The 16,304-nt window shown below is 39.0% G+C and overlaps 1 protein-coding gene across 1 annotated transcript; it reads right to left on the reverse strand.

Annotated features, from left to right (window-relative positions):
* Positions 1-4,466: 4,466 nt before the first annotated feature.
* On the reverse strand, positions 4,467-15,024 carry ABRA (actin binding Rho activating protein). The gene is made up of 2 exons (XM_012474916.2): positions 14,319-15,024; positions 4,467-6,499 (listed from the first exon to the last, which is right to left on the reverse strand). The coding sequence occupies exons 1-2, from the start codon at positions 14,975-14,977 to the stop codon at positions 6,022-6,024; spliced, it is 1,137 nt and encodes a 378-aa protein (XP_012330339.1). The 5' UTR covers positions 14,978-15,024; the 3' UTR covers positions 4,467-6,021.
* Between the last annotated feature and the right edge of the window lie 1,280 nt (positions 15,025-16,304).

Consider the following 16,304-nt stretch of genomic DNA (forward strand, 5'->3'; position numbering starts at 1 on the left):
TCATTTTTTATGACTGCATAGTATTCCATGATGTGTATGTACCACATCTTTATCCAGTCTGTCATTAATGGGCATTTAGGTTGGTTCAGTGTCTTTGCTATTGTGAATAGTGCTGCAGTGAATATTTGTATGCATGTGTCCTTATGATAGAAAGATTTATATTTCTCTGGGTGTATTTGTGTTTCTACTAGCAAACCCAGTAATGGGATTGCTAGGGTGAATGGTAGCTCTTTGAAGAATCACCCCAGCTTCCTTACACCATACACAAAAATCAACTCAAGATGGATTAAAGACTTAAATGTAAAACCCAAAACTATGAAAGCTGTTTTAAAAGATAATGTGAAAGGGAACAACTTCGGAAAATGTTTCTGGCAGTATCCATTAAAGCTAGGTATACACATGACTGACCAGCAAATTTACTTTGTTGCTATGTACTGAGCAGTAATGTATATATTTGTTTACCAAGAGATGTGCTGGAATGTTTACAGAACTATGTGCTTGCTTTCTTCACTTTCCATCCTTTCCCCTCCTATACACATACACACCCTACCTATTATATTACTGCATCTCATTCTGTTACACTTTACCTATAAAGATGTGTATGCATTTCCTACGTACAGGGATGTCCTCCTAAATAGCCACGGTACAATGATCAAATTCAGGAAATTTAACATTAATACAATATCTAATAGGCAGTCCATTTCAGATTTCACCAATGACCCTAATAATATTCTTTCAAGCATTATTTTAACTGAATCATGATCCACTCCAAGATCCTGCATTGCATTCAGTTTTTCTGCCTTTTTAAAAAAAATTCTCCTTTAACCTGGAAGAGTCCATTATTCACTATTTCATGACAGTTGTATGTTTGAAAAATTTCAGGATTGTAGAATGTCCTTCAATGTGGATTTGTCTGAATTATTCCTGATGCTTAAATTTTGGTTATGCATTTTTGATAGGAAAACCACAGAAATGTTTTGCCCTCTGCATCAAATCAGGGTTCACATAATGTATGATTTTCCCCTTATTGGTAATATTAGCTTTGATTATTTGATTAGATAGTGTCTATCATGTTTTTCCCTTGCTACTAGTTTTCCTTGTGTAATTAGTAAGTTATAGAGAGAGAGATGCATATTTTTAAGCTCTTTAATTCCAAACACATTAGTTGCCGTTGCCATTTATTATAAGGGAGAGTTTTCCTTTCTCCATCATTTATGAATATGTATTATCAGTATGAACTAATGAATTCTCTTTTTTTAATTCAAACGGTTATATAATCAATTTCTATCCTAGACGTAACCAGGGGGGATATCCCATCAGTCTTTTATTTCTGTTTTTCGATTTTCTTGAGCACTTACTTTCTCCTCATGTAAGAAAAATGTTTTAGATTTATCTGTACTTTCTGTACCAATTCTAGAATCAGTCATTTCTGAAAGGAACCATATTTTCTTTGCAGGAAAAGCATATTTTGAAATCAGGGCACTTGTTGCTACTAGGGTGGTATTGCTTTAGGACCTTTCAGGAGACAACTAAATACAGCATGAATTCACACGGATACCACTCCTTCCAGTCTCACATCACAGAGTTCTTGTTTGTCTTCCCTCATGCCATGTTTGTCTCTTCTTGCACAGTAAGGACATCAGTATATTTACTTGCTTGCTTAATTTTATAATACAGACCTTATAATTTCAGAATTGCCATGCCTATACTCTCACAAACACCAAAATTAAGTAGAATTTGATATTTCTTTATAGTCCTTTTGTACCTTTAGACAAAGTATTTAATCAAAAAGTATTCAAAAGTTAGGTGCACTTCTTTTTTCTTCCTGTGTGCTTATTTTAATAATATAAAATAGAATTCAATTTATTTGCTTTGTTTCCAATTTTATTTTTTCTCCTACTTTTATTGAATTTTACTTTATTGCATGTATAATGTTTACATTTCCAAAAGTCAAAACCCTATAAAGAGGTATACTCTGAGAAGTATATCCCTTTTCTGTGTCTTTCAACTTAGTTTTTACCTACCCCTACAGGAAGTTGATTTTATTTCTGGTTACCCTCTATTTTTAAAATATAGAGTGTATATATAAACATTGTAAACATTCACACATATATAATACAGTGTGTATGTGTGTGTGTATAAGATTTCATGTATATGGGCCGGGCTTGGTGGCTCAAAGTAATCACAGCATTTTGGGAAGCCAAGGCAGGTGGATCATGAGGTCAGGAGATTGAGACCATCCTGGCCATGGTGAAATCCCTTCTCTACTAAAATACAAAAAATTAGCCGGGCATGGTGGCATGTGCCTGTAGTCCCAGGTACTCAGCAGGCTAAGGCAGGGGAATCGCTTGAATCCAGGAGATGGAGGTTGCAGTGAGCCAGGGTCATGCCACTGCGCTCCAGCCTGGCGAAAGAGCAAGACTCTGTCTAAAAAAAAAAAAGATTTTGTATATAATGTATATATACACATATATGGACACTGAAAATTCTATTTCACTTCTTAAAAGATTTTCTTTTATAGTTGCATGTATTGTGTGCATATGCCATACTTGATTTGATCATTTCCTGTATGTTTTAGGTTGTTTACAGTATTTTAGGTTAAAAAGGCACAATGCATTATGCATATATATTTTTATGTTTCTTGAATTGTATCTTCCATGGAAATTTTAGGAGTGAGATTTATTGGTCCAAAAGTAAATGTGGTTGGGCGTGGTGGCTCACACCCGTAATCCCAGCACTTTGGGAGGCTGAGGCCAGCAGATCACAAGAGTTTGGGAGTTCAAGATCAGCCCGACCAACATGGAGAAACCCCATCTCTACTAACAGCACAAAAATTAGCTGGGCGTGGTGGCGCATGTCTGTAATCCCAGCCACTTGGGAGGCTGAGGCACGAAAATCACTTGAACCTAGGAGGTAGGGATTGCAGTGAGCCGAGATCGTGCCATTGCACTCCAGCCTGGGCAATGAGCAAAATTCCGTCTCAAAAAAAAAAAAAAAAAGTAAATGCAATGTAATTTTGTTAGATACTGCATCGCCCCCAAATGTGGGCACACAGTATAATTTAGATAATCCTTATGGAAATGATAGCTGGTGAATGGATCACAGTACTCTCAAAACCTCTAGGCTAAGAGGTTAGGTCATACAGCACATTTTAAATTAAGTAACAGAAATTGACTGTGTGCTTCTTACACTAAAACTATAACCTAGGTACTGTGACTGAAATTAGAATGTTCTAATAGGAATCCTGGGGGCATCTACATTAAAGGGTCACTTCATTATGGACTCGATGGTCTCCTGTTCCTCTTATAAGCCCTGAACAGTGATTTAATAGAGAAGGCACAACCATCTTTTCCAGTGTATGAGTTCCCATTGACATACAATTCCAGTTTACACAGAATTGTTTCTATATCATTTGAGAAACAGCACTGGGTATTCTTACATTTTATCAGTTAGTAGTGATTAGAAAAAGAAGGAAGTAGAGCTTGGGAGGGGAAAGGAAAAAGCAGAAGACAAACCAAGAATATAGATGCAGCCTCATCTTGCAACAGTGTGGGAACAAAGAAGCCCACGCTCAGTTCCCTCCTTGTAGTGTAAGTGGGCAGAGTGATGAGGTGAACTTACACAACTTCAAGTTATGAGCTAGAAGGGATAATAAAGTACAGCATGGAAACCCTCCAAACATCTAGATTGAAAAGTTTGGAAAAGGAAAATCCTGAAGATTGAGAAATTGATTGTATATTGTCTGTTATTGAGAATTTAGAATTATCAATGATAAAAATATATGATTTCATATATTATTTGGTCACTATAAAAATATGAGGATTTTCATTACCTCACTTGCCACCTGAGTTCTTTTATTTTTTATTTTAATTTTTTGTCAAAATATCCTGTTTTTCAACTGTGGATATTCCTGTTATGGAGTTTTTAGGATAATAATCATTTGGTTGAGGAGATATTTTTGGATCCCAGTTCAGGAAACATTAAGATGAAAAATGGCCTTAAATAAAACATCAAAAGAATAATACACAATAAAGCAAGAAAAAAGTCTACAAACCACAAGCTAGTATCACAAGACACCTCGTGATGATGTCTATCTCACAAAGTGCTTACGAAAGTGTGCCTATTTCTCAGCAGGTGTTTTTATCTAAGGAATGTAGCTTTCTGATTTTACAGCAAGACCTTATGCAGAAGAGTGTTAGTTAATGTCTTAGAGGCTGTCTGAAAAGAGGACTTTTATTCCATCCTCACACTCAAACAAATTGAACTTAGAATAATCTCTGTCTGTGCCTGTATAAATTGTTACTATTCAGAATTGAATATGGAGAGACTCTCAAAACCTTCATCTATTTTTAATATTCTACTGATACTGTAACCTAAGTTACACAATATAATTTTATTGTATTTCAAACAGAAGAAAGTGTATGCGGAATATAACCCATAAATACTATAAAAACAAGAACAGAAAATATGAGAAAACATCTTTTATTCTTGTGCTATTTGTCTTTAAAATTTGGCATAGGTTTCACTTGTAATAGAAATGTGCATCTTATATGAAATCCTACTTAGAAATATTGGTCATTAATTTGTAGCTTTATAAATATGATATGGAAACAAAATATACATACTTTCTTAATATCAGAACCTTCAGTTTGAAGGAGAATCATGCATGAAAACAAACATAATTCTTATAGCACAATAATACCTATTATTTTGAGGTATCATATTTTGACCTTAACTTTTACATTTAACACCAAAGTGCTATACTGTCAATGCATTTTAGTAACTTTCATTGAATTCAGTAAGAATTGCAGTCTCACATTCCATTCCATTTGTTTTTAAGATCATATAGACACATTAAATCTATTAAGGAAAAAAACAGACAACACATTTATGTCAAATGATTTTTCTCCTTGCCATCATAGTAACTGTATATTTTTTACTTTGGCAGAACTAATATAGCTGTTTAATGACTTTTGGACATTTCATAAAGTATTCTTTGTTATAGTATGAGGAAAATTAAATTGTCTCAAATCAGTTTTTAATTCACCAATGATTCTATGGGCTTCGTCTAATACTGAACATTCCACTTCATAGATTTTCTGTATTTCTCCATTGTGCATTGATATAAATGCAAGCAGCATGACTCATTTGCATGCTGACATATAAATGATTTGTAGTGAAACAATAAACTTCTCCACGTAAAACTGAATCTCTCACCTCTGCTCTACTTTTAGTGAAGGTTGCCTTCTTTGTTGGTGCTAAGACAGCAACTGACTGTTTTTATGTGATTTGCTCAAATCACACAGAAGGAAGGTGAACTCTTACTGGAAACCTGTTAGAATACAAGCCCACAGAGGAACTTCAACAATTTCAGCAACATATTCACAACTTAACTTTTTATATATGAGCCTGTTTTGTAAGTGATGCTATGATATACACAATAATACGAAGTCAAGCTTCTGAAAAAATTTTGTTTAGTTTTACCAAACTTAATGGAATTTTATTTTTTCCAAATAAAGACACATTATTATATGTTCTGCTGATATTTATCTAAAATCAGCATTCTTCTTCGATTTAACGTTTAATTAAAAATCTGTCGTAGTTTCTGCAATGAATAGCTAAATATTTTGCCTAAAAATATAAGTGGCTGGGTACTGTGGCTCATGCCTATAATCTCAGCTACTTGGGAGTCTGAGGTGAGAGGATCACTTGAGGCCAGGAGTTAAAAGACCAGCTTTGGTGACATACAGAGAACCTGTCTCAAAAAAAACCCCGTGGAATTTCAACCATTAATAGTATTATTATATGTTAATAACATGTGCTTTCTGAAATGCTTTGCGTGTGCTTTCTCAAAATTCCCAAACTTCCTCATTCTAGAAATAGAATGCAAGGAAGTCACTTATGTAAAAATTGTTTAATATTTACTAACTTATTACAGAGAGTTTGCATTTTCTTTTTACATACATGAACATTTAGCATTAAGACAACAGGGGGCCAAATTTGGCTTTTGTTTCTGAAGGTTCACTTGAGTAGCGTAATCACAACATGGTCATCTCGGCCTTGCCATAGCATCTCTCCTTCAAAGTCTACCAGTCCGTGCTTCCTGGCACGCATGAGAATGCCCACTACTTTATCTGAAATACGAACATATCTGTCAAAGAGATCTCCAAATGTAACCTGGATCTTGCCATCTCGTCTGTGGCGAGCCATCGTGCGGATAATGAAGCACATGTCCATGATTTCCCTGTAGATGTGCTCCTCAGCACGCTTGGCCCTTTCAGCGGTTTTGGTTCCTTCCTTGGGGCGGCCGTAGCCCTCGTCACCTTTGTGTAGGCGGGTGGACATGGCCAGCTCGTAATCAAACTCTTCACTGAAAGGATTGAGCTTCTGGGATTGTATGTGTTCATCAGCCCACTGCTGCCATCTCCCTTTCAAGTTGCCCACTTGGCTATATTTCTGTTGGGCTTTGCAGTTGCGTTTCTCTGTAAATCTATTTACCCTAAAGTAGAGAGAGGGTGAACAATCAAGATACAGATATTTTAACACCGAATGTTGTTTTCCCTTTGTACTTCCCATGCATACGCATCTTTTAACATAAGTATAATTTTTTCACTACAAAAGATAAACAATATAAAATATTAGAAATGAAAGAAAAAAATCATACATAATCACACCATTGTTCTTAGTTTGGTGCATAGTTTCTAGATTGTTTTCTCTATGAACAATATTTTAAGCATTATAGTTATATTAAACTCTATTTTAAGAAAAAACCTCACAAAATTAATACAAATATGTGTATCTTACAGTTGAGTATTAGTAACATTTTAGAACTGGAATTGTATAGGTTTTCTTGGGAACCTAGTTCTTAGAGGACCTCTGAAACCAATTATTTCCCACAGGTAAGGACTATACCACTACACATGCATTTTAATATTTAGTCATACAGATTTTCATATGTGGATTTTTCAATGATAGCATATATAGACTAGTATCAATGATCTACTAGAAACTTTGAAATATTAAGTTATACAGACAGAAAACACCAGCAATAGTAACATTTACTGAACACTATGTACTGACTTTCTTCTAAACACTTTTTATTAAGATTCCTCACAACCATTCCCTGAGATAGTAATTCCTATTTCACAAATGAAGAAATTGAGGCCAGAGAGATGAAGTAACTGCTTAAAGTCACAAAACCGTTCAGTGGTAGAACTAGACTTTGAACCAAAGGTAAGCTGGCTCCAGAGCCTGTCTATAACTATGAAATACTGCCCTAAATAGGTGGCAGCGGAAGGATTCAAATGCAAGACTGCCTGAGACGAAGGTCAATGCTCTTTCTACTATGCAGTGATGCCACTCAGCAGGCCCATACGGTATCTAATAAAGGAACACGTTGCATTTTAAATGTATGTATCCTTGGAATTCAGAATGCATTTTCTTATATAAAAAGCCAACTCTGGAAAGTGTAGTAGTATCGTGAGAATGCAGCCTAATACTAGGATGGGGCAGCAAACTAACACAGGAACAGAAAACCAAACGCCACATGTTCTCACTTGTAAGTGGGAGCTGAACAATGGGAACACATGGACACAGGGAGGGGAACAACATACACCGGGCCTGTTGGGAGGCTGGGGGAAAGGAGAGTATCAGGATACTAATGCATGTGGGGCTTAATATCTAGATGACAGGTTAATAGGGGTAGCAAACCACCATGGCACACATTTTCTTATGCAATAAAACCTGCATATCCTGCATGTGTATCCCAGAACTTCCAAAGACTATCTCCAATTGCCTAGACTTTTTCCCTCAGTCTCTTTGTCTTCACAGGTAAAACACAAACTCTTGGACTCTCTGAAAGCGATTTGTACTCCTCACCCTTGCAAGTGTCCCACCCTCCCTTTTTCTCCCCAGCACCGAGTGGCCTCATGCCTGGAAGCATGAGGATTGGAAATGTTCAAGTTGTGCTGAAAGTACTTGTGTGAATGGCATGCCTGAGCTATACGAACTCTCACAATTTACTATTCAGAACCCAGGAGCTAATCAGATTTGGGTGTCCCTCACCATCCAAACTCATTTCCTGAAATCTGGTTCCCCAAAAGCTGGAACCAAACAGATATGGACAGGGAGGTTACAATCTTAGATTGTTTTCAAAAACCAAATGATATCCACTAGATGGCGAACTTTCATTAATTCTTATGCTTGGTGTTTCCCAAAGTCCTATGCTTGTTACATTGTTTCATAGGACAATAGAATTGGAATTGGAAATGCTACTTATAACACTACTATCCTTTATGCATAAATAGATAAAAGTGTATGACAAAGTTAATTAGTAAAAAACAGCACACAACAACTGTATTCACAATCACTACAACTTTATAAAATATATGTATGAAAAAGTGCTAGGAGCTCACCAGGCTGAAGTGTAATGGATTTCCCTCAGCCCTTGTCAGTTGATCCTCTGCCTCTCCATCAGTTTTCCCTGTTCAGCTGCCCTCAGTGTGGGCTGCTCAATCTCATTATTATTATTATTATTTTTAAACAGAGTCTCACTCTGTCATCAGGCGCCAGACTGGAGCGCAGTGGCGGGATCTCAGCTCACCGCAACCTCCGCCTCCCAGGTTCAAGCAATTCTTCTGCCTCAGCCTCCCAAGTAGCTGGGACTACAGGTTCACACCACCATGCCCAGCTAATTTTTGTGTTTTTAGTAGAGACGGGGTTTAACCGTGTTGGCCAGGATGGTCTTGATCTCCTGACCTCATGATCCGCCTGCCTTGGCCTCCCAAAGTGCTGGGATTACAGGCGTGAGCCACCACGCCTGGCCGCGATCTCATTATTAAAAGAGAGCAAACACCTGTCTTTTCGGAGCCGTGGTGATCAATGACTGATCACCATGCTGATCAAAGGCATATTCTTCAATATCAAGTCCATGGCCATCTTGGCAGAGCCTAAATTTCTTGCCAGACTTAACAGCTGAAGTGTCCTGCCCGAGAAGAGGCTTGAAGTATCTCAAATGCAAGTGAATAGTGTGATTTATTAACTCATACTTTGTCTCCTGAGCACCAAATGTGTTTCTGCCCTATTGTATAAATCCGAATACATCCTGCCTTTAAAGAGTTTTTGGGCACTTTTACGTCCCTCCCATGGTTTGAATTATTTATTTATGATACTTACTGTGTGCCAGGCACTTTTTAAGGTACCTATTGGATATTTCATAATGAAAATAGAGTAATACAAATTTGGGTTTATGGTACAATCACAACTCTGTAAAATGCAAAACACCACGCTGAAGCATTCAATACCATTTGCACAATTGAAAATAATTATGTTGGTACCCAGGTAACAGTACTTTTCATTTTTCAAAATTCTCTTTAATGTTGGTATTATACTGATTTTGTAACAAAGAAAGCAAAAAAAAAAAAAAGGTAAATACTCGAATTTGCATCCAGAGGTAATTTATTTAAACTGTATGTTACATGGGACTCTCTTTGATGTAGGCTTTTTTTTCCTTCTAATTTTTAATTAGCAACTTAGATTCCCTAACTGCTGAAACTCAGTGTCATTTGGAGTAAGAGCTGGGATTGGTGTGTGCTAATAAATATGTGAAGAGCTTCTAGGCCAGGCACAGTGGCTCACTCTTGTAATCCCGGCACTTTGGGAGGTTGAGATAGGTAGATCACTTGAGGCCAGGAGTTTGAGACCAGCCTGGCTATCATGGTGAAACCCTGTCTCTACTAAAAATACAAAATTAGTTGGCGTGGTGGCACAGCTACTGTTCCCAGCTACTCAGGAGGCTGAGGAAGAAGAATCTCTTGAACCTGTTAGGCAGAGGTTGTAGTGAGCTGAGATGGTGCCACTACACTGCACTCCAGGCTGGGCAACAGAGCGAGACTCCATATATATATATATATATATATATGAATGATATACATATCTTCTAAAAGAAGCACCATTTAAATATTAATGTCTATTTGTTATATTTTCAATTTGTAATGCCCTCTAATTGGAGGGAAAAAAAACAAAGAAAGTTGGTCCTATAAGGAAGAATTAGAAAATAGGGCTAGAAAAAAAAGAAGGGAATTCATCTTAATGGCATCTAATTTTCTCTATTTTATAAACATTCTGTATTGTTTTTATATTTCCCATTTTTAAAAGGTCTGAAAGTATATTGTGTTTAAGTCAGGGTTAGAAAGTCTTATACACTGAATATTTTTTTGTTCAATAAATACTATAAGAATCAATACCAGATTATGTTGTTTTTAAATTTTTCAGGGAAAAATGTAAATGATAGTTTAGATTGAGCTTTAGAAAGATAACCTAGCATAAATTGAAAGAAAGCAAAGCAATATTTAAAGACTAACATCTTGCCCATATTTTAGGATAGCAATACTAAATCCAGACCCACCTTCTCAGTTTCTTCATTATTAGTAAACGAACTTTTTATAGTCAATAAAAATTTATCCCCTGTCCTGCTATGTTCAACCTAACTAATTCTACTAGACATTACAAGTTATCTAGGAAAGTCTACTTCATTTACTGAAATCAACTCTGAAATTTATTTTTTATCTCAATGAGGCTCTTCAACAGCATGAGGAGACAATGGGAACCAATTTTATCATAATTCTGTGTTTTGGAGTAATAATTATATGGGTAAATTATCATATATGTAATAAAATCCACAGGAAATAAGAGTTCTAAAAGATATATTTCAAATCCAGTAAGTTCACTGGCACTGAAAACATTTTCTGGTGGTTGCCCTTCACCTGAATCACTAGCTTCAAAATGCCTGGGGGCCTAGAGGTTTTCTCTTCTGTCTCCAATCTGTACGGAGAAAGTGAAGATGCGCTCTCATTTCCAACTCCATAGATGTTCCTGTAGAGGGAGCATTTTGCCTCCTCACTCAGGCACCCTCCCGTCAGTAAAGCAAAGACCCTCTGCACCCTTTCGGACTTCTCAGAGAAATGCTGCATAGGTTTGCTTATCCTTCCCTACAGACAGTTCAGCCCATTTGATTACTGAGAGCATGACATCAAGAGGAGCACATTTATCAGAAGCAGGGTGACAGCATTCAAAAGGCGATATGGACATTTCTGTTCAGCAGTTTTGCTGTCTGTCATTATCAGCTCCGTTTGAGAGCCAGGCCTATGATTCTCCTTGCAGACTGAACTGTCTTCAGAGTCTATGGAAAGGGTTTGTGGCCCTAGAATTGGGCATAGGCAGAAGGACAGCATAATTTTCCTTTGTTTCTTGTGAAGTCCTTCAATACAGTTGCACCAAAGCCCTGAACTTTGGGAGTTACTGGGATTTTAATTAAGCCAACATTTTGATCTCCACTTTATTCCTTGAGTCTGTTCTCTACTGAGAGAGACAGTCTAGCGCAGTGGTTAAGAACACAAGCACCGGCATCAGCCTTCCCAACTTCATCACTCCTCGTTCTGTGACTTGGATTATTCGTTTCTTAATGTCTCTGTGTGCCAGTTTCCTTATTTATAAAATAGCAGTCTCCTGCTCAACTGCTCTTATTTTCACTGAATTAAACATGGGGAACAGGGTGGATAAGTGATTGGTACGTTAGTCTTGCACGTTTACGGGAGAGAGATCTAATTTCTTTTGTCCAAAGGAACTGGATTGAACAAGTCACACACAATCAAAAGACTAAATATTTTTGAAGTGAGACAAAATATAAACCATTTTTATAGTAAAACCTCAGTTAGAAAAACCACTGTTGGTAAAGAATTTATCTACTGTTTTCCCAGTTGATCTGTTTGTTTCTATTATCCATGGAACATCTTAACCACCAAGAAACTTTCCACCTAAATATCCATGATACATAATTGTCTCCTTATTGGCAGATACAGGGAGAGAATGGTGCCTATAATTAAAAGTAAGTGAACAAAAAGTCTTTCCAAATTGGCTTAGTAAGGCTGCTTTCATTTCTCAAGCAATATTTGAGAGTCTTATTGGTCAAAAATTCCCCTCAGGCTTCTGCTGAAGTTTCCCGAGCACAGCTAGGATTACCACTGGATTTAAGAGTTGCTGTTGCTGCATACAACATTCTAGTACCCTATGTACTCCCAAGACTGAGGGAAAGGAACCAAAGAAGGAAAGAAGAGATTTAGCCACCACTGCCACTGAAACTACAGAGCCAAGCTCCTAGCATCTTGAAGGGCTGGGATCACCGGGCCTGGCTCCCTGCATTATAATGGGTACAACTTACTAACGACCTCCTCTGAGACTATCACTTTACATAGGTAATATAAAAATAACCCCATGAAGGCCAGGCGCAGTGGCTCACGCCTGTAATCCCAGCACATTGGGAGGCCGAGGTGGGCTGATCATGAAGTCAGGAGTTTGAAACCTGCCTGGCCAACATAGTGAAACCCCATCTCTTCTAAAAATAAAGAAATGAGCTGGGCATGGTGGCGGGCACCTGTAATCCTAACTATTTGGGAGGCTGAGGCAGAAGAATCGCTTGAACCTGGGAGGTGGAGGTTGCAGTAAGCCAAGATAGTGCCACTGCACTCCAGCCCAGGTGACAGTGCAAGACTTCGTCTCAAAAAATAAAAAAAAAACCCTGTGAACTATCAGATATCACATCTGTTTTTTAGATGAGTACACAGAGACTCAGGATTACTAAAGTAACCATGATTCAAATCATGCACTTTGGAGGCGGGTGGATCACCTAAGGTCAGGAGTTCAAGACCAGCCTGGCCAACATGGTGAACCCCATCTCTACTAAAAATACAAAAGTTATCTGGGCATGGTGGCGTGCGCCTGTAATCCCAGCTACTCAGGAGGCTGAGGCAAGAGAATCACTTGAACTCAGGAAGCGGAGGTTGCAGTGAGCCAAGATTGTGCCAGTGCACTCCAGCCTGGGCAACAGAGTGAGCCTTCATCTCAAAAAAAAAACGACAGCTTTTTGTCAAATTAGGTAACCATTATTTTTTCTTTATTTTCTTATTGTTTCATAAGACTTCAAAAACACACTTGTACATCGAACTGTTCCCAATGGGAGTCAGTCTGTAAGTGTAATGACATCAGACACTTTTGTCTTATATTTTGATACCCTTGCACTGTGGAATAAGAAATCCTGACTTTCTCCTATATGGAGTTACTGTCTTGAAAAAAAGCATGTTTCTTGTCTATATAAATGTTTCAGTTTGCATCAGTGTGTGTGTGAGTGTGTATATGTGTATCTAGCATCTAGATATTTTAATTATTTCTCTTTGTTTACAAATAGGACAAACTGTTTTTGAAAATTTGAAAAGTTGCAAAGTAACCAAATCTATGTGAATGATAATGGTTTTCATGTACTGAGCATGTGACAAGCTCCGTGCTTGGTAGCCCTAATCTCATTTACATTTCCCAGTACAACAGAACTTCTCCCAAAAGCTGACTGTTGCTGTCATTTTACAAATGAGGAAATCAGCTTTTTTTTTTTTTTTGAGACAGAGTCTTGCTCTGTTGTCCAGGCTGGAGTGCAGTGGCATGATCTTGGCACACTGCAACATCATCCTCCTGGGTTAAAGTGGTTCTCATGCTCCACCTCCCGAGTAGCTGGGATTGCACATGCATAACACTATGCCCAGCTAATTTTTTGTATTTTTGGTAGATATGGGGTCTCACCAATGTTGGTCAGGCCGGTCTTGAACTCCTGGCCTCAGGTAATCTGCCCTCCTCGGCCTCCCAAAGTGCTGGGGCTACAGGCATGAGCCACTGTGCCCAGCCAAGGAAATCAGCTTTAAAAAGGACTAGTTAGGGGCAGAACTGGGATTTGAACTTGGGTCTGTCTGACTTTATTCAGAGCCTGCTCTCAAATTAGATAGCAGCCTGCCACCTGTTTAGAGTCATAGAGATCTGTATTCCATCGGTGTTACTGAAGCAGACATATCCCTTGATAATAGCACAGACAGTTGGGACAAGGTAAAATTTTCCCAACGAGTCTACCAGAAACCGCCCTTATCTCTAAAGAAATAAGCCAATTTGTTACTCATTATAGAAATGACTTAAAGAATTCACGCAAAACAGGTATCCCTCTCTGATGGCTTCATCTTTGTTGAGGCTAAGACTTGGGTGTTCAGTTCAAAACAAAAAGGAGAAATAAAATAGCGCAGGCCCTGACCAAAAGGCCCATGTCTAAGGTTGGCACTGACCTTCAGCTCAGGGACATGCCTCCTCTACGGAACTCACTGCCTGCCCAGTCTTTGAGATACTCACTCTAACTCTGGCAGGATCTCCCCTGCTGCCTGGATTCCCAGAGTTGGTTGGGGCTCAGTAGTGATCCTGATACAAGGAGTGGGAAGGATGCGATCACTTACTGGGAGGGCAAGGGGCGCTTGATCCTGGCCACAGCCACCTGTACTCCATCCTGCTCCGGCCTCTCCTCGGCCTCTCCTCCGTAGCCGCTGTCCTCTGTGTCTATGCTATCACTCCTCCCTGTGGGCTCCTCCTGTTCCATCTCTCTCCAGCCTTTGGTCAGCTCAGACACCAGGTTGGCACACTTTCTCCTCCGTGTTGGGGAGCCGTGGCTGTGGAGGATTCTGTCAATGTCATTCTCTGGTTCAGGCACACCAGCATCCCGCTCGTACCTGTGGCTGAGGTGGCTCACGTCCCCTCCTCTCTCATAAGCCTTGCTGACCACCGTTTTGGTCACCTCTTTCTTTTTGATGTGAGAAACCTCAGGGGCTTTCTCTGAGCTTTGTCCATCTCCATGTCCTTCTGGCGTTCGGGGTGGTGACTTTGGGGCACTCTGAGCTTTCTGGTGTGGAGTAGGGCATGTGATGGGTTTAGGAACTTGGGGTGGATCCTGGGTCCCTCCCGGCAGCCAGCCTGAAGGCTCCTGGGCCTGCCTGGTGCTGTTCTCATTCGCCCACTGCTGCCAACCTCGGGCCAAGTTGATGACCAGGGTGGCTGTGCGTATCTTCCGGAGGGCACTCTTGGCTGGGCCCTCCTCCCTTTCCTTTTCTCCTGGAGCCATGCTACCCACCTGTCTTTTCTCTGCTGATAGCCTGAGCACTGGCTAAAATGAGTGTGGCCTAGCGGAGTGCCTGGGATTTAAATAGAAGCAGGGTGTGGGGTGAGAGGGAGAGCTTGGTGACGATGGAAACTATGAAACTATGTGAAGCATTTCTTGCCAAGATGTGGTGCCTTTGCCCTGATGGTGTTCTTTTTATAAATCACGACAGCTCCAGTTTCATCACAGCAGAGGGACATCTCTGCTGGTAAGGGACAGTGATATGCTCACTTTCTTTCTCCTCCAAGTGCCAGAGTGGAAATTACTAGATCAAGTCATGTGCTCAGCCTTATGATTTTCTGACCTTAATGTGGTCCTGCCATTTCTAGGTGCATGCAATATGCGTACACATTATGCTGGGGACATTATAGGATTGTTCCCATTTAAACCCCAACAGGTATAGCCCCTAATTAGTTCCACTTTGTAGATAAATAAAACAAAATCTAACTTCCTACAACTAATAATATCTGAGATTCAAACCCACATCTGTGTCATTCAAAGCTTTTGCCTCCTTTTATTCCAGTTATCAAAGATCCTACATTTTTTTCTTTTTCATTCAACTCCATTAGAAATAGATCTTAGAAAATGTACTCATCCAAACTTCATTTTTCAGATGAGAAAATTGAAGCCCAAATAAGAGAAAGACCAAAGTCAAGATAGAGACTAATTACTTTCTGGTCCCAGCTTTGAACTATTGTATAGATAACGCATACTAAAATACAAGAAGGCAGTCAAAATTTTGGTCCAGTCATTTAAAAACGTCTTTAAAAGCTGCATACACATTGAATTTTAGAAATTATCATTGGAACACATCTTTTCAAATATTTTGTTTCCAAAGATCATCTAAGGACAAAATTCTACGGATTGAATAAATGAGCGCTGTGGGTAGCTCGCTTCCTGTCCCCACCCCTGCCCTTTGGTTTTTGGTTTGTTTTTGTTTCTTTGTTTTGTTTTTCTGTGATAAGGTCTTGCTCTGTCCCCTGGCTGGAGTGCAGTGGTGTGATCATGGCTTCCTCCAGCCTTGACCTCCTGGGCTCAAGTAATCCTCCTGCCTCCGTCTCCCAAGTAGCTGTGACTACAGGCCTGAGCCACCATGCCTGGCTAATTGCTTTGGGTTTTTTTTATTTGTTTGTTTGTTTGTGGTATAGACGAGGTCTCGCTATGTTTCCCACGCTGGTCTCAAACTCCAGAGACTGAAAGATAATATTTTTTAAAAGGACTGGAAAGACAAGAATGTGGACAGAAAAAGAAACATCTATGCAGTGTATTAAACCAGATAATGAAAAATTTC

This window comes from Aotus nancymaae, unplaced genomic scaffold, assembly GCF_030222135.1.
Source record: "Aotus nancymaae isolate 86718 unplaced genomic scaffold, 86718_ANA_hifiasm-v0.15.2.pri h1tg000036l, whole genome shotgun sequence".
Classification (NCBI taxonomy): Eukaryota; Metazoa; Chordata; class Mammalia; order Primates; family Aotidae; genus Aotus; species Aotus nancymaae.